The 21,764-nt window shown below is 53.5% G+C and overlaps 7 protein-coding genes across 7 annotated transcripts; 3 read left to right on the top strand and 4 right to left on the bottom strand.

The window, feature by feature from the left end:
• Nucleotides 1-166: 166 nt before the first annotated feature.
• P153DRAFT_382391 (uncharacterized protein) lies at nt 167-2,132 on the bottom strand (the record flags this gene model as incomplete). Its single annotated transcript, XM_033670146.1, has 4 exons — nt 167-634; nt 692-911; nt 979-1,361; nt 1,410-2,132. The coding sequence occupies 4 exons, from the start codon at nt 2,130-2,132 to the stop codon at nt 167-169; spliced, it is 1,794 nt and encodes a 597-aa protein (XP_033527151.1).
• Nucleotides 2,133-3,518: 1,386 nt separating this feature from the next.
• Nucleotides 3,519-5,089, top strand: P153DRAFT_283459 (MFS general substrate transporter; the record flags this gene model as incomplete). The annotated part of the gene is made up of 3 exons (XM_033663266.1): nt 3,519-3,587; nt 3,640-3,733; nt 3,792-5,089. The coding sequence occupies 3 exons, from the start codon at nt 3,519-3,521 to the stop codon at nt 5,087-5,089; spliced, it is 1,461 nt and encodes a 486-aa protein (XP_033527150.1).
• Nucleotides 5,090-5,276: 187 nt separating this feature from the next.
• Nucleotides 5,277-6,642, bottom strand: P153DRAFT_173054 (uncharacterized protein). Its single transcript, XM_033662310.1, has 2 exons — nt 6,200-6,642; nt 5,277-6,128 (listed from the first exon to the last, which is right to left on the bottom strand). The coding sequence occupies exons 1-2, from the start codon at nt 6,418-6,420 to the stop codon at nt 5,465-5,467; spliced, it is 885 nt and encodes a 294-aa protein (XP_033527149.1). The 5' UTR covers nt 6,421-6,642; the 3' UTR covers nt 5,277-5,464.
• Nucleotides 6,643-7,800: 1,158 nt separating this feature from the next.
• On the top strand, nt 7,801-9,609 carry P153DRAFT_282942 (uncharacterized protein; the record flags this gene model as incomplete). The annotated part of the gene is made up of 1 exon (XM_033663235.1): nt 7,801-9,609. One exon carries the CDS (start codon nt 7,801-7,803, stop codon nt 9,607-9,609), a length of 1,809 nt encoding a protein of 602 aa, XP_033527148.1.
• A 129-nt stretch (nt 9,610-9,738) lies between these two features.
• On the bottom strand, nt 9,739-10,739 carry P153DRAFT_428807 (uncharacterized protein). Its single transcript, XM_033672737.1, has 2 exons — nt 10,140-10,739; nt 9,739-10,061 (listed from the first exon to the last, which is right to left on the bottom strand). The coding sequence occupies exons 1-2, from the start codon at nt 10,550-10,552 to the stop codon at nt 9,842-9,844; spliced, it is 633 nt and encodes a 210-aa protein (XP_033527147.1). The 5' UTR covers nt 10,553-10,739; the 3' UTR covers nt 9,739-9,841.
• A 408-nt stretch (nt 10,740-11,147) lies between these two features.
• On the top strand, nt 11,148-15,048 carry P153DRAFT_414567 (uncharacterized protein; the record flags this gene model as incomplete). Its single annotated transcript, XM_033672131.1, has 4 exons — nt 11,148-11,990; nt 12,038-12,408; nt 12,458-13,627; nt 13,772-15,048. The coding sequence occupies exons 1-4, from the start codon at nt 11,224-11,226 to the stop codon at nt 15,046-15,048; spliced, it is 3,585 nt and encodes a 1,194-aa protein (XP_033527146.1). The 5' UTR covers nt 11,148-11,223.
• A 294-nt stretch (nt 15,049-15,342) lies between these two features.
• Nucleotides 15,343-21,695, bottom strand: P153DRAFT_428806 (uncharacterized protein). Its single transcript, XM_033672736.1, has 7 exons — nt 20,085-21,695; nt 19,986-20,010; nt 19,329-19,643; nt 19,160-19,258; nt 17,657-19,100; nt 15,741-17,555; nt 15,343-15,678 (listed from the first exon to the last, which is right to left on the bottom strand). Exons 1-7 carry the CDS (start codon nt 21,416-21,418, stop codon nt 15,653-15,655), a joined length of 5,058 nt encoding a protein of 1,685 aa, XP_033527145.1. The 5' UTR covers nt 21,419-21,695; the 3' UTR covers nt 15,343-15,652.
• Nucleotides 21,696-21,764: the final 69 nt, after the last annotated feature.

Genomic DNA, 21,764 nt, shown 5'->3' with positions numbered 1-21,764 from the left:
TGTTCACGTGACGGATTTGACGCGTTTTAAACCAAAAAAGGTATCTTGCGCAGTGGAGCTGAAGTTGGACTCCTTGGAATAACTCTCTATACGTTTGTAGTCATGTTTGTAGTCACCTCCCGAGACGTTTTGAACGACCGACCCTTTCATGTCTACATACGATTTCTTACATGTCCTCCATATTCATCTTCGCAAGCAACATGCCTGTCGTACCATCCGATCTATTTGCAGAACATCTAACTCTCTGCAATCCACTTTCTTTCCGTATGTAGTCCTCCATGTTCTTTTCACAATTTGCCTCCTCCAGAAGCGGGGCCGCAAATACATGCGCAACATCCAGCGGATTGAAGGAAACCTGGACAAACCCTTTTCGCCACGAGTTCCATAATAACGGTGCAATGGCGATGACGGATAGAAGACTAGACACTATTGCACAAATCAAATACGGAACGCTGACACCGAATGCAACTATGTGTTTTTCACCATTGAGGGACACCTGCTGGGTCCAGTTCTGGGTCAAAGGAAGACCTTGCTCGAGCAGGAGAGGAGTAGGGAAAATGACATCCAAATCGGTAACGTTGGCTGCCGCGACAGCGGTGCGGAAGGCCATTTCCCGGAGCCGATCGAGGACAAACTGGAAAGCGTCAGCAATCCGATAGGCAACAGAAAGACATATGAAGAGATTGTCTACCTGGGTAGGGTCGCTGAAAGTAGTACTGCAATTTACGGCATTGATGTTGCCGTTTATGAAGCGTTTTGCGAGGAGGAAGCGGACATCTACGCCCGCAAAAGGTCCGTTGTCGCCATCTGGGTATATGGATATCTCTTGGTTGAATATTCCCATGTACCACGATGCCCACTGTGTAGTTGGGCCCCAATTGGTGTTGGGATTGGTAAGATTCCAGGTTGCGCTGTGGAACGGTGAACCTTGAGATTAGCATACTGTACAGCTCCTATGTGAAGCAGATAAGAACTGACGTTTGAAACAGAACGGTATCGTCCTGCCAGTGGTCGTGCAACAAGCTCACTATTCCATCTTGAAGTTTGACCTCATATTCAACCACTGCATGATGCAGCGAACATCTGCTGATTGAAAGGTGGCCTCCACAAATGGGCTCGGTCTTGAAGAGGTTGACGACGTCAAACCAGCCTCGGGTCTCAGCAGCTGTGAATGAATCTACATCTGTTTCCCCAGTCTCAGACCACACTACGTCTGGTAGATAAGCCGAACTGTTGAACGATGGAACTGCACCACCTATTCTATTGCTTGTGTCTTGGAATTGTTGTCGCACAGTGCTGTTCTCGCTGGTATCCCAAGGTATGGTGGTCAAGTCTGAACATTCAATATCGGATCCGTAGCCCTGGATACAGTGAGTCGTCAAGCGTAACCTATTCTACTCTAGCCATACCTTAACTTTGCCAATGCACATATCCCCACATTGGGCTTCATCGACGTGCACATATATAGGTGCTCTTTCCAGATATGCATCATACACTTCGTCGTAGGCCTTCGAAGTAACCCCAACTTCCGGATATAGAAAACCAGGTGGAATGAGCTGTGCTACGTGAATCTGGTGCATTCCAGATGTTTTCTGCGTAACGCCGCCGATTACTACCGAAGTACGCTGGAAGAGTGGTCCGCGGAGTGTTGAGAACAGGCAGAAGATTGAAACTATCGCTAGTCTATCTGGACGCAGGTGGGCCATATTGTTCAGTGCTCCTAAGAAAGAGTGAGACTCGTATAAGTCAAACATGTCCCGCAATGTTGAACCACGAGCCGCCGCTCGCCAGTACGTGATTCTAGCGGCATCTGCAAGGGCAAACATAGTCACTCCGTCCATGATAGTTGTAAGGATTGACAGCCATACCTGGGGCAGAATTTTCATGTTGCGGATCTGCCATCGGTCGATCGGTGAGCCGTTACTCACAAGTAGCACACCGACAGCAGCGATCGTTAACAGGATAACAGAAGTCAGCGCTACTACTCCAGACCACGGTGGGGACGGCTTCCGAGATGTGGGGTGGTGGTTGATATCGCCCGATCCGCTCTTGTCCAATACCTCCGTCGACCTGAGCTCTATAATATCGCTGTCGACGCGGCTGTATGGCGTCTTTGAACGTGTAACTGCCATGGTTTCGTGAAAAGGGACGGAGTGTAAGCTATAGTTGATATATATCAATTTAGATTGTAAAGAAACAGTGTTGAAGAAGATACCCGTTACTCAGACACCAATATTGAACCCTTGTACAGCCACAATCTCGGCGCTTACATAGCCAATTGCATGCAGTCTTATAATTAGCATGCATCAAAAGCCGCACTCCTTCTGTTCAGCTGTTTTTGCCCGACCATAATGGTTTTCTTTGTCATAAACATGGCTTGCACAAATGTTCTAGTAGGCGGTTTGCTTCTGTTGCCTCAAGACAGCATATGCTTACGAGCAAACCTGAAGTCTGTTTCGAGTGATTTGGTACTCGATCGCGGTTAATACTAATAGGGAAGACGGATAAATCTCTGACTCCATATCTGTAAGATGGAGAAAGAAGGTGTTTTGGAGGTTGATTCGTGTGCTAGGTAGCTTGGAGTTGTGCTCGTGCTACGCGCGTGGCCAGATTCATAGTATTCCCACTCTTTACTCTCGCATGCACAGCACTTTCTCTGGATAGCTACAACTTTAGCAACATATAATATCTGCGAGTTCTTCATCCAACGTTGGACTACACCGCGCCTTGAACGTGCAAAGACAACTGAATGACCAATCAGGTAATTTTTACAAACACAAATAGAAAATGTTCACAAGTCGGGTCGAAAGAGATGTCTCCAAATAGTCAGGAAGAGCTCAAATATAAATAAAGGTCGAGGTGGTTCCCTGAAGCGGAGAAAGTACATACTCAACACTATGTAGTTCATGTGTTAATTAGTGTTGTAGCATCCTGTAGTTGTTAAATCTTCGTACGAAGTCCAACTCGACTTTGCAGAGAACGTCTCTAGTATGATTGGGTAGAGACGCGCATCGTCGTGGATTTGGCGGCAGACTAGAAGAAGATTGATAGCGTAATTCTGACGCACTCCTTCAAGCTTTTAGTTTTCATCTGATTTACTTAAGCTCGCCTGTGTTGCGTCGGGTGTATCCGCCGAGAGTCTCCTCGTACGTTATGTCAAAAGGATTGCACATTCACTATGCAGCAGACTAGAGAGACCAAGACGCATGCTATGTGTAGTGATCAACAAACTGGGCGGTGGACGAAGATGGGCGGTCAATTATGGTTCATCTGGAAAATAGACGAGAAGCCGGGGCAGCGAAACCCTGAACCCTGCTGCGCCGATCTCCTCCCGCAGCAAGATCGATGACGGGTATGCAGCAGAGCATTCCATCATGTAGCCAAAAAATTACCAAAGCTTATGAACCAAACAATGACGATGCGTCAATATTACTGCTTGGATGCTATGGTTGAGATTGACGCCTTCCAGTCTTTCTTCAAACACGCCTTTCACGACAATCCTCGACCGGGTAACGACTATGGCTGACCGCAACGAACGCACGCCACTGTTGCAGCAGCGATACAGCGATGTGGGAGAGTCACGAACTGTATGTTGTGATGGTGAATTGATTGTCTAGTGACCACGCTGATGTTGGATAGGTCCTTCGACTAGACGACTTCCCCGGTGATGATCCTCGAGAATGGCCGCGAAGGAAGAAGCTGGCCAATGTAGCCGTGATTGCAGGCATGGCTGGTACGTACTCAAACGCGCCCACGAACCCAAGTATTGAAACTGATAGAGGGAATTTTAGTCCTGAGTCCACTTGTCAGTTCAATGTTTACTCCAGGTATCTCACAGATCGCCGACGATCTCAATACCTCTACAACCGCCGTCATTGGTACAACAACCGGATTCGTAGTCATGCTTGGTATTGGGCCCTTATTTCTGGCTCCGCTATCCGAGACGTTTGGCCGCAGGAGAATTTACATGACATGCTTCTCCATATTCGCCCTCCTGCAGATCCCCACAGCTCTCGCGCCTAACATCGCATTCCTCATTGCCGTGCGAAGTATTGCGGGGTTCTTTGGGAGCGTGGGAATCGCGAATGGCGGGGGGACAATTAGTGATATGTTCGTTCCAACCGAGAGAGCTGGCGTATTCGGCTGGTATCTACTTGGACCCCTCCTAGGACCTACTCTGGGACCGTTGTTTGGAGGCATCATCATACAGAGATTGGGATGGCGATGGGTCTTCTGGATTATGACGATTGTCTGCACCGTCAACACATTGGCCGGTTACTTCTTTCTCCGCGAGACGTACGTGCCTGCTATCCTCGCTGCAAAGAAGGCGGAACTCGAGAAAGAGACTGCTGAGTGGGACGGATCGAAGTACTCTTATGAAGGCGAAGACACGAGTTCGATGCGTCGAAAGATATTCCGGGCATTGACTCGGCCCGTGAAGATATTCGCCCAGCCTATCGTCGCAACGATGGCTGTCTACCAAGCTCTTGTCTTTGGCACCATGTACAGCATCTTCACCAATATGCAACCCATCTACGGTGAGGAAGGTTACGGCTTCGACACTGAGAAAGTTGGGTTACTGTACCTTGCTCCCGGACTTGGTAGTCTCACGGCAGTATGGTTCTTAGTTCCACGTATCGACACGGTATACAAGCGATTGACCGAACGTAACAACGGCAAGGCAAAACCCGAGTTCCGTCTCCCTCTCGCCAACATTGGAGCTGTATTACTCCCTATCTCACTCTTCTGGTTCGCATGGACAGTCGAGAAGCAAGTCCATTGGTTTGCGAGCATCTCGAGCACTTTCTTCTACGGCATTGGTCAGGTGATGATATTGAACACCACGCAGAACTATTATATCGACAGCTTTGAGAAGTATGCTGCGAGTGCGATAGCGGCAGGCACTGTATTCAGGAGCTTGGTCGGCGGCGTCATACCACTGCTCATGCCGGCGTTGTTCGACAATGTAGGGTATGGGTGGGGAATCAGTACATTCGCGTTCGTAAGCTTGATACTTGCGCCGGCGCCAATGTTGTTCTTCATGTATGGCGAAAGGATCAGGGAGCGATTTATGATTGAACTAGAGTAACGCAGGATTGTACGTTTAGCTATTGAACATGTTTGACTCTCTGAACCAGATGCTCCACTCCTCGTCTTCGATATCTCGAGTCGTCAATCGCTGCTGATTTCTGTATTCCTGAGTATCAACCTTGTTCACGAAAACCTGATCTTGTTAAGCATATTCCTCCTTGGCGTTGCCCGCCATGATCTTGACGCTGGCTGCTCCTTTGCAGTAGACTTGACTATCTCCGCCCTTTCAATTCTTGATTTATCTTTCGATGAGAAGCTCAAACTTCTTCTTTCAGTAGTATGCCGTTCTGCTATGATGGCGATGATATGTGCTAGAAGAAGAACACAAAGGCATCTGGTATCTGGTGAGGCTGATTCCACAGCAAGAAATCGATCATGCAGTAGCAGAGTTGCCGCTTGCCATCGCATTTCCCTCAAACACTATATCCACATCTGCTCCAGCCGATTCCTTTAATCTCGTCTCAATTCTGACCTCGTACTCCTCATTCGTAAGTGTGATACTCGGATTGTACATAACACTATACCTTTTCACTTCTTGAAAGGCTTTCTGTGTTATCGTGAAGCGTTTGAGGTTCGGGAAGCATTGAATTATCATTGTCTTCTTGGAATAAGAGGGACTCTCAACCAGTGCGGCCACCACTGAAGCTTTGGCCTCAATTACCTCGATCGCGTTTCGTTGGGCAGGAAGCAACCTCTTCGCCCAATCGTTGTAGTTCAGTATGGACCATCCGATGATGAAAGTGCTTGTCGAATATGCGAGAGTCGCTGTTTCGCTGTAGACCTGCCTACTGACTTTAGGCAAGTGAAATGTTGAAGACAACCCTTTTGTCTGATAGTGACCTGCCAAGCCTCCGGAGCTGTCCATTGACTTGCTTTGAACTGAGACGGCTCCTACGCAATTCTTCTTGATGACCTCCCCCGACTCGAGTGCGGGATCCACAATGACAAACTGGCGACTCATGGTGAATGCCCAGATTTTGTTTCGAAGCTCGGGGGGAAGACGTAGAAGAGGAGAATCAATAGTGTTGCGCTTGACGCTAATTTGTATCAGCGAACGGTATGGTTTTGAGCACGTGAATAGTAAGTAAGTAAGTAAGTTGACACTTACATCTCGACCAACCTCTCAGGTGTCTCCTCCAAATTGAGCAGTCCATTTTTGTATCGCCTAACAGGGTACTTGCGTGGCTTCTCTGCTAGGCGCAACGACCTTCTCTTGCTGGCATCCGCGGGTTTTGCAGATGTGCGCTTCTTAACCTTCGCCGCTTTCGGTAACAGAGCTGCTGTCGTCTTCGTATCAGGCATGAGCTGCTCTTTGCGAGTCGCCATCATGAGCGTTAGTGATGAAGGAGGCGAAGAAGCGTTGTCGTGTAGGCTAGGAAGAAAGATGGATGTGTCCAGGTAGTGGAGAAGGTACCAAGCCAGGTCTGAAAGCGAAGCGAACGTAAGAGCTATGGCTGATGGGGACCGAGATAGTAAGTGAAGGAGGAAATGACGGTGATCAAAGAAGACTAAGGAAAAATGTGGGCGTCGAGAGAAGCGTTGGCGTTACGGTTGAGATGAGGGTAAGGACGATTATAACTGTGAAAATGAGCACAACCGATCGTAAAGAGCTTGTACGTCGGCCATGGAACATCTGACAGAACAAAGGAAAAGGAAGGGGGGAAGTGCAAACGATGTTGAGATCAGCTTGGAATGTGATGGCGGTGAGGGCATGTAACTATCCGTCTAGAAAGTGGGAGAGAGGGAGCAAACGACAAACATCACAACGACAGACTATTCAATCAATACTTGTCGTGTAACGTGAGCTGTCGCATCGACTGGTTTATGTGTGAGTGAGATGTCATTTGCTCCATGGCGTATTTCCTACGAATCGCTGTGACAACTGCAAATCTGCGCCCGAGAAAACTATCTGCTATCAACGGGCTAGTTTGGGATAATAAATGAACAACTTCTACTGAAATCTGGGAAGAATCGGAAGATAACGTTTGGTGTGTGGAACGAAGTTGTGGTTGACGTCTGTCGCATCGTTATCGATAGAGCATCGCGAACTTTTTCGAGTCATTTTGGACCTCTACTGCCGTGTTCGTGTGCTTCTTGTATACACACAACCTTCATCTCCATGTTCCAAATGGGGCGTGAAGCTGCTGCATTCGACCCATCTCTCTTCCGACCCCGGCGCGCACCACACCTTCGCGCAGCCTGCTGATGCTTGCGCTCCCTCGACCACGATGCCTTCTCCACTCTAACCTTTTCGCACGAGCACGCTCGTTGAACACAGTACCGCGCAAGATTCCCAGCTACGTCAAACGATGGGATCCGACCCTCCACCAATCCAACTACCCAGCAAAAAAGTCCATTGAGCTGAGAAAGCTCCAGGCGAGCACAATCGAGCCTGTCTCACGCCAGGAAGAGCGGCAAGAGCTACGAGATACTCGGAGAATTACCATATTACACAAAGACAGCACTCTTGAGCAGCATCATGCATACCGACGGCTGAATCGTCTGCTTCATCTCTCAGACGCAAATGGCAGTGGCGACGCCAGCATCCGTGCTCCGTTATGGAGAGCGTATATCCTAGCGAAGACATTTGATCCTAGGCTCCCGTCACATATACCAGACCGAGCCTGGGACCTTTTGTGGGCTACTCAGGCTGTCGAGTCTCCAGACAATCGAAATCGGAGGGTGCACATGAAAGAGCTTGATTGCGATATGCGTTCCGTAGGCAAATGCGACACGGCAGGTCGAAGAGCCCATTACTTGGAAGGCGTGTTTCTCGGCGGTGAAGAAGAGCAGGCTTTGAACAAATGGGAGGGAGATCACAACCATCACGAGGATGAGAGACAAGACCACGAGCCGGAGCATCTAGAAGTCGGAGCGAAGCTGCATGCACTTGCTCGCAATTCAGATCGTGCTCGCCAGATTCTGGGTGAGCTTTTCAGGCTGTACCCAGATTGGAATCCGTCTGTCATGATGGTTGTCTTTCGCGCTCATACGAGTTCAGGGCTGGCGAAGCATCATGACACAGCGAAAGAGATATACGTAGAGATGAAGGAGCGCATGGGTGATGCTGTGTCAGTCGAGGATTTCGATGCCTGGCTTGTAGGCTTTCTGGAAGCACGGCACCTATGGCATGCGAAGCAAGTATTCAAGGATATGGTCAAGGATGGTCACCTTCCGCTTGCTGAATCGACGGAGGGTATTCATGAAGTTCTCAAGAGGTTGCATCTTTTGTACCGTCTGGGAACGGATATCTCAAAGATGACCAGCATTGCCCTCGATGCGCTCTCAGTTTTACCACAAGCGTACCATGGCTACCTTTTCGGCGATTGGATGAAATCCGCTGTGGTACAAAAGGCACCTGAGGCTGCTGCACAGATCTTGGACATTATGTTTCAGCGAGGCTATGAGCCTGAGACCTTCCACTTCAACATGTTGCTAAAGGCCCTCATACGTACGAAAGAACGACCAAACATCTTGAAAGCGGAGAATATCGGTTGGGGTATGATCGACAAGGCCAGGAAAGCCCATGTCAGGAAGCACGACTCGGAAACTACGGCTGAGATTATCAACAAGAGAGCACGACGTACGACAAGACTCAACGCAGGTGGCGCAAGAAATGTACCCGTAGCCAACGCTACCACTGTCGCTCTGATAATGCACCATCATGCTAAAAACCTACAATGGGAGCACGTCGACTACCTCGCACGACAACTCCAAGAAACAGCGATCCAACCAAACGCCGCCATCATGAACGTCCTCATGGACAACAAGACGCGGCAAGGAAAAAACAGGGAGGCCTGGGTGATCTACAGAACTCTCACCGAGCCGCAAGGTAGTGTTGAAGGCGTATATCCCAATGGCGCCACCTTCCGCTGTCTCTGGAAAACGCTACGCCTCGCCCTGAGCTCCCACGAAACTCGCAAAGAACCCGATATCCCCACGCCCCGCGAACTACTGAAGGAGATGGCTCGCTGGTGGACACTCTGTCGCAGTCGATACGATGCCTCGCGTTTCCGGCAAGGCCTCGCAGGCGCAGATAATGGCGCAATAACAAGCTTGATACTACACTGCTTCAGCTACACACAAGACCTTCCTGGATCTCTCGTTGCCTTACACGTCCTGCGTTCGAGATTCGATATCTTCCCAACCGACAAATCTGTTGATATCCTGCAGCAACAGATGGCGTGGGTGGATATGGCTTCTAATCTGGAATTTGAGCGTGAGCAGTTTGGGCGTGGTGGTTCGTATAAACGCAATTTGGCACAAACTCGACGCGTGTATGACATTCTGCTGCAGAGACGGTTGGATCGGATGGCGATCAGCGAGGAGGATTACATGAGGTTGACGGAGGAGCAGATTGGCGACATGGGACTCAATTTGTTGAGTGAGTTTGTGCGGGTCATGCTTAAGAGGAAGTTTTTGCCTGAGGTGGTGGAGATGATGATCGAGGCGACTGTGAATCAGGTGGGAGTTGTGGGGTTGGGGACGGGGGATATGGATGCTTTTGAGGTTGCGTGATGGTTGTGCTTTCGATAAATGCTTTGTAGACTATGTATAGTGTCAGGGAATGTACAACATGATATCAAAAAGGCGTTTGCAGAGAAATGTATTCCATCATAGCATCATGTACTATATTCTGAAAGATACCCAGCCACGTGCCTACAACTAATGCCATGTCATGTCTAGCTTGCTTCGTACTTGAATTCTCACCACAATATCGTACAGTCGTTCTCTCTTCGTAAAAAAATTCCTACAATCCCAGAGGGTTGCTTGCGCTCCCTGTCTTCACGCTACTCGGTGTGACTCCACTCCTCATCGCCATGCTCGCCTTTCCACCCGCCGCTCCCGTGGATAGGCCTAGCGGATTCGTCTTGGTGGTTGCCCGGCTTCCTGCCGCGCCCGTCACGTCCTTGATGGAGTTGCCGTACTCGCGAACCATGTCGCCCCAGCTGCGCGATGAGTTTGCGATACTGCGAGTATGAATGTCAGTACAAGATCATGAGGAAGCATACATGGAAAGCAGCAAAAGAAGATCAGTACAAACGTACCTAGCACCAGCACCCTTTCCAGCTCCAGCGACACCATTACCCGCCGCAGACACGATTGCGCCGGCGAAATTCCCCACGCCGGATGTTGCTTGGGAGACTGTGCGGCCGATCCAGCCCTGCGGTTGTGTGACCTTGGCTGGTGTGGGGAGCGCCTTTGGAAGAGCCTTTGGAAGTGTCTTCTTCACTGTTCCGATTGGAGTGGTGAGTTTCTTTGTCGGCTGGATGACCTTTGTCGAGGTTACTGGGGTTTTCTTCTGGGCTGTGGTTATGGGCTTTTTCGCGGCCTGGACGGGCGTGATGGGCTTCTTTGTGGGCTGGACAGATGATGTAACAGGCTTCTTGTTGAGTTGGAGAGCCCTCGATTGCGCTGTTTTCGCGGGAATCTTCTTGGTGCCGATGGGTTGGGGTGCCATGATTGCGGTTGATAGAATTGGATTTGAATCGTAAGAGTTGCTTGCAAATGGAAATGTCTTTAATCGGGAGGTTGGTGAGGTGTGCGAGCGAAGGAAAAGTAAAGATACTCTATCCCACCCCCTTGTCACCCTTGTACTCGGCAGGACATGGGAAACTTGAATGCCTGGCAGTGATGCTCCATGTGGCGCTGGAATGATGTCAGGACGGCTCAACGTTGCGCTTGCCCGCTGTGGGTAAGACGGCTTATCATCGTTAGCGTGATGCCCCGTGCATTATGCGGAACACCAGGGATTCCAGACCCTGAAGTGAAACCGCATATTCGAGATTGCCGAGATTCGCTCATTAGACTTCCACGACACTCGTTACGGTCGGATCTTTGGCTGTCCTGTTTTGCTTGTGCCTTTGGTAGATTTCAGGTGCTTTCAACGGACAGCATGCCACAGTGCGCTACGCTAACAGGCTGGAAAAGGTGTCCGGCGCGCGCATTCATGAATGCTCATCCATATACTTTGCCTTCCACACGGCGCGCAAGGAGCCTCTTTCACCTAGAGCAACGCCCCTCGTAAACCATAATAAGCCCGTGAGTTCGGTTTTCCCACTGTCAACATGCGTCATCGACGCACCCAAGTGCAATCTCCCAACTTGCGCAACGCTCGGTGATGCTGCAGCCATGTCTTCTTTCAAGCGCTCGGTGAGCGATACGGATGCTCTCACTCACATGAGCGAGGACTCCACGTTAGAAAATGACATCAGCACGCCAAAGAGCAGGCCGAGCAGGGCGTTTTCGTGGACCAAGCTGACAGAGTCGATGAAAGGCAGGAGACAGTTGTCTCGCTCACGTACCTCACTTGACAAGTGCGAGATATCTAGCCCTGTAATTATCACAGGATCTTCAAGCCCACAAGTGCTTCTGGGGCTTCCTCTACCTCCATTGGTGCCTCTATCAGCATCGCCCTCGGTGTCTGTGTCCACGTTACCCACTGCATACTCCAGTCCTGGGTCCCGCAAGCCACGACACACTGCAGCAACACACTCGTACTCGGCCTCTGACCCCACCAACAACCACTCCCCGCCCGACCGTCAGCGACGCTCACTGAGCCGCTCGCCGCCGCAGCTAGCTGCAGCACCGAGTTTTGGCAGTATCAGCAATATATTGGAGAGTCCGTTGGAGCGGATAGCAGAGTCGCCCCTCGAACATCATCGCACCATTGTGCCCCTCAATCTCAATACGCCGAACGAGAATCTGTCCAGTATGGAGCCAATGCGTCTGCAGCCCCCGGCTACGGCCATGGTTGGCACAAAGGGCCGCGCCATGCTGCAGGCACAAGAGACGGAGGCACTCGTTGCGGAGAGAGCGAAGCGCAGTGGAGATGAGCCGCCGCCGTACGACTTTTACGAACTCATTGGCAAGGGCGCGTACGGTCGCGTTTTCAAGGGGTACGTAGATGCGTAGCTGTGGGTAGGCATGGCTGACGCTGTCGTAGCAAGAGCCGCAACACCGGCGGGCTAGTCGCCATCAAGATTATCGACATTGACCGAGTCGACTACGAGGAAATGACTACCAAGAATCTTTCGGAAACACTCAAGGAGATCGATATTCTCCAGCAGCTGAGGGATAGTCGAGCGCGACCATATGTAAACATCATTGAGGAAGCGCGTACAGTTCATAGCGAGCTGTGGATCGTCAGCGAGTATGCCAGTGGTGGCAGTGTCAACACGTTGATGAAGCCCACCGCCATGATCAAAGATCCTGGACCCGGACTGCCCGAGAAGTTTGTCATCCCGATTGCGCGAGAACTGGCGCTTGGATTGAAGTACGTTCACGAAGCTGGTGTCTTGCACCGAGATCTCAAGTGTACACAGAATCTAGCCCCTTCCACTGAGTACTATATTAACAGATGCAGGCAACAACGTACTCATCCTTGAAGATGGACGGGTGCAGCTGTGCGATTTTGGCGTATCAGGCACCCTTGAGCCTCAAAAGTCTAAGCGAACGACCATTGTAGGCACGCCCTACTGGATGGCGCCCGAGCTGCAGAAAGAATGGATAAAGGAGACAGATCCACACGGCATGATGGGAAAGAAGAAAGAGATCCTGTATGGATCAGAGGTCGACATCTGGGCCTACGGCTGCACGGTTTACGAGATGGCCTTCGGATACCCGCCACACCACAACACAGTGCAGTTTGATCTGCCATTTGCTGGAGTCCCGGTACTAGAGGGCGAGCGCTTTTCGCAAGAGCTCAAAGACTTTGTCGCGTATCTTCTAGAACCCGAAGCTATAGATCGCCCTACTGCAGACCAGATTCTGGAGCATCCCTACATTATGGACACAGCCAATACACATCCCAATTCGACGTTGGTCAAACTAGTGGAGGATTACTACACCTGGGAACGGCAGGGCGGCGCTCGACAGTCGCTCTTCAATCCCTTCGGCGCTCAAGCACCTGATCCACTTGCTCCAGAAGCCGAAGACGAGGACAACGATGACTGGACATTCAGCACTTCGGACGAGTTTGAGCAAGAGCACGCGCCACAATTTGTCGATCCATTCACGGGTGCCATTTCGGGTCAAGGGTTTACTGGTATGAACATGCCAATTGCAGACATGGGTCGCTTCGAACAGCTGCAAGCTAGGTTTAAGGAGGAGTCTATCACCAGGGGAGAGCAGCGACTGAACCGTCTTTTTGATACAGAATCCACCCCGTACCGATACAGTGGAATTGGAATAGGTGAAGACAGTGAAGAAGGGAGCAGCGGCCGAAGTCAATCCGACCTGGTACTTCGCGACTTTGAACCAGGTGCGCCAAATCGAGAGACGGTCATTGACTTGGATTTCGCGTACGCAGCAACGGACGAGGTGCCTATGATAGATCTAGGCGAAGTGCCGACCATCAAGGCCGGTCGTATGAAGAGCTTGCTCCGTGAGATGGAGGAAGAGGAGGCACGCGATGCGCTCAATCAAGAGAACGAGCTCACCACCAAGCGGGCTACAAAGGAGTGGACCTTCCCGAGTATGAGTGACGGGCAAGATCAGTCCACGAAGAGGGCGACGAAAGAGTGGACCTTTCCAAGTATGAATGATGAGAAAGACCAGCTCTCGAAGAGGGCAACCAAGGAATGGACGTTTCCTACTATGTACGAAGAAGGAGAACAGGATGATAGCCAGCTTACAACAAAACGAGCAACTAGGGAATGGACATTCCCAGCCATGGAAGAAGAACAGAACCAGCTCACGACGAAGCGAGCTACTCAAGATTGGAAGTTCCCAACTGCCAACGACGATCAGTCTAATCGCAAGACGATGGAGTGGACATTTCCCAGCCAAGCCCAGAAGCCTAATCGACGAACAGTCGAGTGGACTTTTGATGCGGCCATGGCTGAAGCAAACTCCGAAGCTCCCAGGAACCGTACTTCTCGTCGTCGTGATACGAAAGAGGCCATGCGAAGCCTAGAGAGAAGTCGGAATAGTAGTCAGTCTAGCCTGGGAACGGGCAGTTCCTTCTCATCCTCCCTCGCCCCGGGCTTCCGATCAAGCCAGCGATACGGTATGAGTGAATTGTCGGAACACCCTCGCGACAGCTCGGCAGTAGATTCTCCATTACGAACATCGATGATCGACTTGGACATGGCCATGGTCGAGGACTACCGTCCAACAACTCCAGGATCTGAACAAACGTATACAGCATCTAGCTACACCGCGAACGACAACCCATTCAATCTCGAGGATCAAGTTCAGTTGTCGCAGAACAACCACCGCGCTTCCTTCCACATGAAATCACAGTCAGAGCCCAACCAAACCGTGCCCGGGCTCTTGACCCCCCAACAATACGACGAGCAAGGCCACCTCACAAACCAAGACCCACTCCATCCAAACAAGCACCTGCGCGGCGTAAGCTCAGCAAGCCAAGTACAAACCTCCACCGCCAAACCCCCACCACCCAACATATCCCACCGCCCCAACCAGCGTTCCCAACAAGCCATCATGGACAGCTGGTCCCACAGCGACGCCTACAACCTCGGCAGCGACGACCAATCCCCCCCCCGCAGCGTCACAACCGACACCTCCCTCGACGACGAAGACGTCGACGACCTCTGGGACTCCTTCGAGCGCTTCACCCTACAAGCCCAGCGCCGCTACGAATCCTACGCCTCGCTGCGCTCCACGCGCCGCACAGACTCAATCGACCACCAGGACCCCCGCTCCAGCGACACGGATGAACCGCACTCGTCGTCGCATGAGCTCTCGGAGAATGAGCTCCCCGTGCGCAGGCAGAGTAGGGTTAGTGTTGGGCTGAATGGGCGCCCGCTTGTGGATTTTCCGGTCCCCAGGGGCCCCGATGTGGAGGCTTTGCTCGGGAGTGATTTGGATCCGAGGGTGTTGCAGGATGCGCTGCTGAAGAGCTGTGTGGAACTTAGGGATGGGACGCGTGCGGGGAGGGATCTGCTCAGGGCGATGCAGTTGAAGGAGGTGCCGGAGGATGAGGGGGTGTGAGTGGATGGATAACTGTGAGTGGTGATTGGTATGGTTTGGGCGTTTGGGCGGGAGGAAAGGACGGGTGGGGATTGGATGGGTAGGGGTTGGTTGGAATGGATTGGGGTTATTTGGAGTTGGTGGATGGGATATCTATGGGGCTTATATCGGTTGTCATGATCATGTTGGGGAATCGAGTATTTATGTAGATTGGCGCGAACATACAGAATATAACACATATATATATGTGCAGAATTCAGTCGTTTCGCGTAGAAGGTAGGAATATCTCCTTTCATCAAACTACACACAGTCAACACACCACTCACTCACTCATCAGAGAAACACGCATACGAAAAGACCGCAATGACAAATCAAAACCAAGCAAATACCCACACAGCAAAAAGCGTAAAATAAAACAGAGAAAAATGCTATATAATAAGTAATAGTATAAGACGCACATCCACATCCACATCCACGCCAACAAGTCAAAACTCCAAGTCAAACTCCATCTCCCTCTCCCATCTCCCTCCTCTCCCCATCCCCAAAATTACCAATACAAAAAGCCATCTATATACAGCCTCCCCCCTCCACCTCACCCTCCACCTAAACCCCCAGATCCCAAAACCTAAAACCCAAAAGGATTCTGCGGCGCTACCCAAAAGTCAGCAAACCCCCCAAAACCCCCACAAAAAAAGAAAGAGAGAAGAACTTACTAGCATTCGCCAAATTCGCCCGTCCCGTAGGCTGAGGCATTAATTTCTTCGCCTGAGGCTGAACCCCAAACTTAATAGCCGGCGCGGGACCCGTACGCTGCGGAACAAGGGGTTGCGCTGCAGGCATGGCGGGCATAGGGGGCATCGGGGGCATGGGCGGGGCCTGGAAGCCCGTTTGTTGCGGAGCGAGGGCGGGGGGGAGGAAGCGGTTTACGCCCGTAGCCTGGGGGTTTAGGGGGGAGGGCTGGAAAGTGGGATATCCTGTGGGTTGGGGCTGGAAGGGTGCGCGTGGCGGGTCGGAGAAGGGACTTCCTCCGTTTTGGAAGGACTGGGGCTGGAAGCCGTTCATCTGCTGCTGCTGTTGCTGGGGGAAGCCTGTTTGTTGGGGGTGTTGGAAGGGCGGGAAGCCGGTTTGTTGGGGTTGCATTGGGTTGAAGCCTGTGGGTTGGGGCATCATGCCGTTTTGCGGGAAGCCGTTGTTGTAGCCTGGGGGTTGTTGCTGGGGGAAGCCTGTCATCTGCTGTTGCATGCGCTGCATGTTTTGCATGTCTTGCATGCTCTGGCCCGGCGGGGCGACTTGGGTTAGCATGTTGGGGTTCTGGACGTATCCCGTCAACTGGGGCTGGAGCGGTGGGGGCGGACCGAAGGCGCTCTGCTGTGGGTTTTGGGGGGCAGAGGAGGAGCGCTGGGGCGGCGGGGCGATGAGACCGCCTGGGCCTTGGTGAGGGGCTTGGGGTCGAGATCGGGGCGGGGCCAGGTTTTGGGGTTGAGTCAGGGCTTTGATTGCGGCGACTTGGTCGAACAGGGACAGAGTGGCGCCAGTTGGCTGGGGTTGCTGCGCTGGAGCTGGTGCGGGTTGGGCGGTTGCTTGGGTCGCTATTGGGGCCGGCGCTGGAGGTGCGGGCTGGGCTATCTCGTCTGGCTTGAGTGCAGGCATGTCCAAGAGGGAGAGATCATTCATGGAGCCTGTCAGGACGGGTGGTCTTGCCGCAGGGGTGGGAGCCGTAGCAGCCGCTGGAGGTGGTGAGGCCGCACTTCTCGAAGGCTTGACGTCCCAAGCATTGTCTTCGAATCCGTCCACCTTGCTTTCTGGGACAGGAGCAGATGCCAAAGGCGTAGGCGTAGAATCCGCAGGCTTCTTGGCCGCTTCGTCCGTCTTCTGCACGAACGCCTTGGGGTCGACCACGTCGTTCGTCTGGACAGGAGGGGCTGGGCGTCCTTTCCGGGTGTTGTTTCGTAGTGCACCGCCTGGGCCAGAGAAGAGACCACCGGCACTTGCTTCGTCGCCTTCTTCCGCAAAGCTGACGCTACGTTTGTCGCGTCCGTATTTGCTATCCAGATACTTCGTCACACGCAGAATATCCCCTTCCTTAAGACCCAACGTACGCAGAAGCGTCGGAGTCACATCCGGCATATTCTCCTCACCCATCTGATCTTTATGAAAAGCCTGAGCATACCGCTCGCAGATCTGCGGGTTGACGCCACACTTGAGGAAGAAGTCGAACCAGTCGTAGTCGGGCTTCTTCTGCACCGAGATTCCAGTAGGCGATCGACCAGCAGGCGACCCGGAAGTCTCCTTGGCACGCTGAGTGCCCTTCCTCTTGAGCTCTGAAAGAGGCTTATCGTCGTCCAGAGACTCGCCTGTCACGCGCTCCACGTACTCCAAATCCTCGACCGACATCTTGGTGACGGGCACGGCAATCTTGACGCCGTTGGTCTTGTGTAGGTGGATCTTGCCGTCCTTGATGGTGACGAATTCGGCCTCGACTTTGAACGAGCCTGATCGATCGGTCCAGGTACGCACTCGGGCGGGGTCTGTAGTTCTCGTTAGCTATTGTAATCATATACACACACCAGATCGAAGACGAATAACAGTGTCAAGCGGGGAAGAAAAAAAGATATCGGGGAATACTGACTCGGCTTAGACGAAGACTTGCCGTCCTTGGAGGAGCTTTCGCGCTTGCTTGATCTCTGTGAAGTACGACGATGGTCAACATTTGCTTGCATAAGACTCGAACCACGCGAGGGCAGAGGCAGGCCAGGTCCTACCTGATCAGTCCTTGCCTCACTATCCGGTCTCTTCCGCCTCGCGGCCTGACGAGCCTGCTCCTCCTCGTCGCGCCTGTTCTGGTCCACGATGGAGCGGATGGCCTTGGGGTCGGAGCGCGTCGTGTGGGCGGCGGGAGTCGTGATGTGGGCGCTTTCTGTAATCTCTACATAATTAGCTGGTACCACGCCCTCTTTGCCGTTCTTCAGTCGTCGCACTTTCCACCACTCTTCGCTCGCCGAGTCGTCGAGGACAAGGATCTCGTCGCCAAGACCGACTGTGACCTCGTCGTCGCCCTGGGCCATGAAGTCGAACAGCATAACGCCCTTCTTCTGCACGTTGGAGCTTCCCGAGCCAGCGGCCAGGACCTCGCGCAGGCCAGCGCCCTTGGCGGCGCCTGCCAGCTCTCCAAGCGCCGACATAATCTCTGTCGCCGTGTCCTTTGCGCCGCAGTGGAAGTCGACGCTCTTGCTCGGCTGCTTGAGCTCCATGAAAATATGCTTCCCTTCCTGCGAGTAGTACTCCATCTTCTCTGCACTCCACTCCTGCTGCGGCCCGTCGCGCGACTTCTCAGGAGCAATCATAATCATGCCCTTGGGGATGTTGATGCCCAGCGTGATGGGCATCTTCTTGTTCTTGCCCGGCTGCGTCAGGTACTCGTAGATGTTGTACAGGTGGTAGCCCGAGCCCGAGAGGGGGGTCGACGGCGCAGGGTCGTCCCTGTGCTGGGGGTCGTACGTGTCGAAGGTGACGTTTCGCGGCACGGGCGACCTGGCTGCAGGTGAGGGCGACCGCGCGCGTCTGGGCTGGGCAGGCGGAGGGGAGTAGGACGCGGAGGGTGCTCGGTTGGGCACGCGAGGCGCCGGCACATCCTCGTCAGACTCCTCAGGTGTGAACTGCACGCGTCGGCGGGCGGGGGCGCTCACGTTGGGCGGAGGCGAGATGGTCGAGCGCGGGACCGACTGCTCCGACTTCTTCTGGATGATGCCGGCCAGGGCAGCGGCGGGGCTCGGGCGTGGCGGGCTGTCGGGCGTGTTGGGCTGCTGCTCGTCGTCGGACTCTGGCGCAGGCGGCGGCAGGGCGGGGCGGGTAGGCAGCGACGGCGAGGCGACGGCGGGCGCGGTCTCACTGCCCTCAATGAGCTCGATGTAGTTGGCGGGCACGAAGCCGTAGTCGCCGTCAGCCCCGACCAGGGTCCAGTCCGGGTCGGTGGTGTCGTAGACGTCGAGGGTGGCGTCCTCCTTGAACGACAGCTCCTCGTCCGTCTGGCGGGCGTAGTCGAACAGGGCTTTGGCGTGCATGACGGGCGCGGCCTGGGAGGAGCGGGTCAGTGGCTGCACGCGTGGCTGGGGCGCAACCGTGGCGGGCTTACCTCTTCGATGTAGTTGCTCGGGATCAGGCCCTCGGGCTCGTCCTCGTCCTCGCTGTGGCCCTTCTTCTTCGCCTTCCACCAGTCGTCGTCGGCCGAGCGCTCCAGCACCATCAGCATGTCGCCCTCATTGAGCCCGATCTCGTTGTCGCTCTGGGGCGCGTAGTCGTACACGGCCCGGTAGATGCCCAGGAACACCATGGCGGCGGCGGGCGGCGCGGCGCACCTTCAGCACACGCGGGTCGAGGGGCTGGGCCGGGTTGTGGGCGACGATGCACGCGCATACGCTCGGCGGCGGGCCACGGGGGTGTGGTGCTCGAGGGGTGGCCAGGGGCACGGCTGGCTCGACGCGGCGCCGGTGTTGCTCGCCTGGGCGTCTGCGGGCGGCGGCGTGAGAGGATTCGGGGCAGCGAGAGCAGGCGCGGATGCGGGGCGATGCTCGTACTGCTGCTGTGGGATGTGAGACGCGGATGTCTTTGTCGATGGGCTGGACGGAGGCTGAGCGCTAGCCCTGGGCTCGGTCTCCTTCATGGCTCCACACCGACGTCAACGTGCTGCCCTCCCATCGCCCTCCCTGTACTTCAATTGTCCGAAGACATGCACGTCAGATCAAAATAAGCAATCTTGACCTGGTCTGTGGTCTTCGTTTTCTGCTCTCTGTCTACGAAGTATGAAAGTACTCAAACTACACAACACATCAAACCCCCTACCATCATCCAAGACAACCCTCTCAATACGTGAACCTAAACCCCTCGGTCCCCTCAAGCACCCTCTTCCCCCTCCCCTGCCCCCGATTCGCCATGTAAAAGTAGATCGAAAACACACCCACGATCCCAATAATCAGAACATGCGACCTATCACAAGTCAGTCAATCAATCACTCACTCAGCAACCACCACCACCATCACCACCCAGATGCTCAAACTCACCCAATGCTAACCCAAATCGCCGTCATATACCTCGGGCCCTCCCCCTGCCTAACAATAAAGCTCCCCGCAATGCCCCCAGCGCCATTACACGCCGTAACCGCCGCAGCAGTAAACACCCTCTTCCACAAGCCCACCACATTATTCGCCTGATACGTCGCCATGGCCGCCCAATTCGCCACATACGCCCCCGTAGCCAGATACGTGCCCACATAGCGCACAGCAACCTGATCCGAGAAGCCAAGCATGCAGAACCCAACAATCAAGCAGAGCGAATTAAACGCAATAACAGGCGCGCGAAGCTGAAACCTATCGCCCACGAGCGAGGAGAGGATAGCGGGGAGAACGGCGTAGTAGTACGGCGGCGCGGAGAGCAATATCGATGCGTTGGGCGAGAAACCCATTCCGGACTGCAGGATGATGGGCAGGAAGTAAGACAAGCTTGTCGAGACGAGGTTCTGCAAAAAGGACAGCGTGCAGAAGCCGTATACTTTGGGGTCTTTGGCGTGGACGAGGACTTTGCGCCACGTGAAGGCGTCGGGCGCGACGTCGCCGCGGTCCTTGTGTATGCGTGAGGCGGCGAGCGCGCTCTCGTGGGGGGTCAGGAAGAGGAAGGAATTGTGGGCGTGCTCGGGGAAGTCGATCATCCACCAGTATGTGAGGATGCCGAGGGAAATTGTGATGCCGCCTTGTACGACGAACATGTACTGCCAGCCCTTCAGCGCTCCTTTGCCGTCCAGTCTGTTGAGTCCGTAGTTGACGATCCCGCCTGTGGCTAGCACTATGACCTCCCCGCTCTGCATCAACGCGAAGCGCAGCTGCTGCTCTTTCCTCGTATACCACGTCGATATGAGAACCGTCAGGCCCGGATAAATCCCCGACATAGCAATACCCAGCAGAATCCGCAGTACGATCATCTGCTTCCACGTCTGCACAAACGCAGTACACAGCGTGATAACGCCAAAGCACACAGTGATAAAGCTGAACCAGACCCTGGGCCCAAACATCCTCACCGCAATCGTCGACGGCAGCTGAAACGCGATACTCGCAATCGTGAAGATGAAGATAGACACCGAGTACCTATTCCCGACGTCAAGTTCCAAATCGCCCAGCATCGACGTGACAGACGCCGAGCTGATCACCCCGGAGTCGAGCAAGTTCAAACTGCACAGAACACCCGCGATGCTGCATAATCGCAGGTCAACTTTGAGCTTGATCGTGCTCTGCCACTCTTCCTCAACCCTATCTTCTTCTTCCGCGCTGGTAATGCCTTGCTGTTGCTCGTCTTCATCTCGCGCCTCAGACTCGGAATCCCGACCCAGCGCGCTCTTCAGCATCGTGTCGGCGTGGCGGGGAAGAGAGGAGTGGAGGAAGATGAGGAGGAGTCATGCCCGCGACGCAAAAAAGCACAGTGGAAACGTGCCACGATCCTTATCATCGCCGTCTCAAAGTGGAAAGTGCGTGGTACGGTTCCCCCGGTTCGAAGATCCACATTGGAGACTTCTACCCCTGGCTGCCGAGGTGCGGGAACACCGTTGCAAGTGGCTGACTCTGGGCGTATGTCACAAACATCACTCACAAATGCTGGAACATGACGGCTGGTTTGTTTAATGTTATGACTGATACCCCGGCTGGTGGGAATGATGCCAGACGTACCGGTATCTAGAGAGTGGATATGTGAGA

The sequence above is a fragment of the Dothidotthia symphoricarpi genome (assembly GCF_010015815.1).
Source record: "Dothidotthia symphoricarpi CBS 119687 unplaced genomic scaffold P153scaffold_4, whole genome shotgun sequence".
NCBI classification, from domain to species: Eukaryota; Fungi; Ascomycota; class Dothideomycetes; order Pleosporales; family Dothidotthiaceae; genus Dothidotthia; species Dothidotthia symphoricarpi.
The sequence above is the reverse complement of the archived record's forward strand: the minus strand, read 5'-3'. Positions and strand labels throughout refer to the sequence as shown.

Excerpts from the sequence above, each read along its gene's own strand:
- P153DRAFT_428807 (XM_033672737.1), bottom strand. The coding sequence starts at position 10,552 with ATGGCACCCCAACCCATCGGCACCAAGAAGATTCCCGCGAAAACAGCG. Across the intron at positions 10,062-10,139 it reads GGAAAGGGTGCTGGTGCTAG|TATCGCAAACTCATCGCGCA; the intron begins GTACGTTTGTAC and ends TCATACTCGCAG.
- P153DRAFT_428806 (XM_033672736.1), bottom strand. The coding sequence starts at position 21,418 with ATGCTGAAGAGCGCGCTGGGTCGGGATTCCGAGTCTGAGGCGCGAGAT. Across the intron at positions 20,011-20,084 it reads GCGATTTGGGTTAGCATTGG|GTCGCATGTTCTGATTATTG; the intron begins GTGAGTTTGAGC and ends GACTTGTGATAG. Across the intron at positions 19,101-19,159 it reads CGAGCAACTACATCGAAGAG|GCCGCGCCCGTCATGCACGC; the intron begins GTAAGCCCGCCA and ends CGCTCCTCCCAG.
- P153DRAFT_173054 (XM_033662310.1), bottom strand. The coding sequence starts at position 6,420 with ATGATGGCGACTCGCAAAGAGCAGCTCATGCCTGATACGAAGACGACA. Across the intron at positions 6,129-6,199 it reads CCTGAGAGGTTGGTCGAGAT|CGTCAAGCGCAACACTATTG; the intron begins GTAAGTGTCAAC and ends GATACAAATTAG.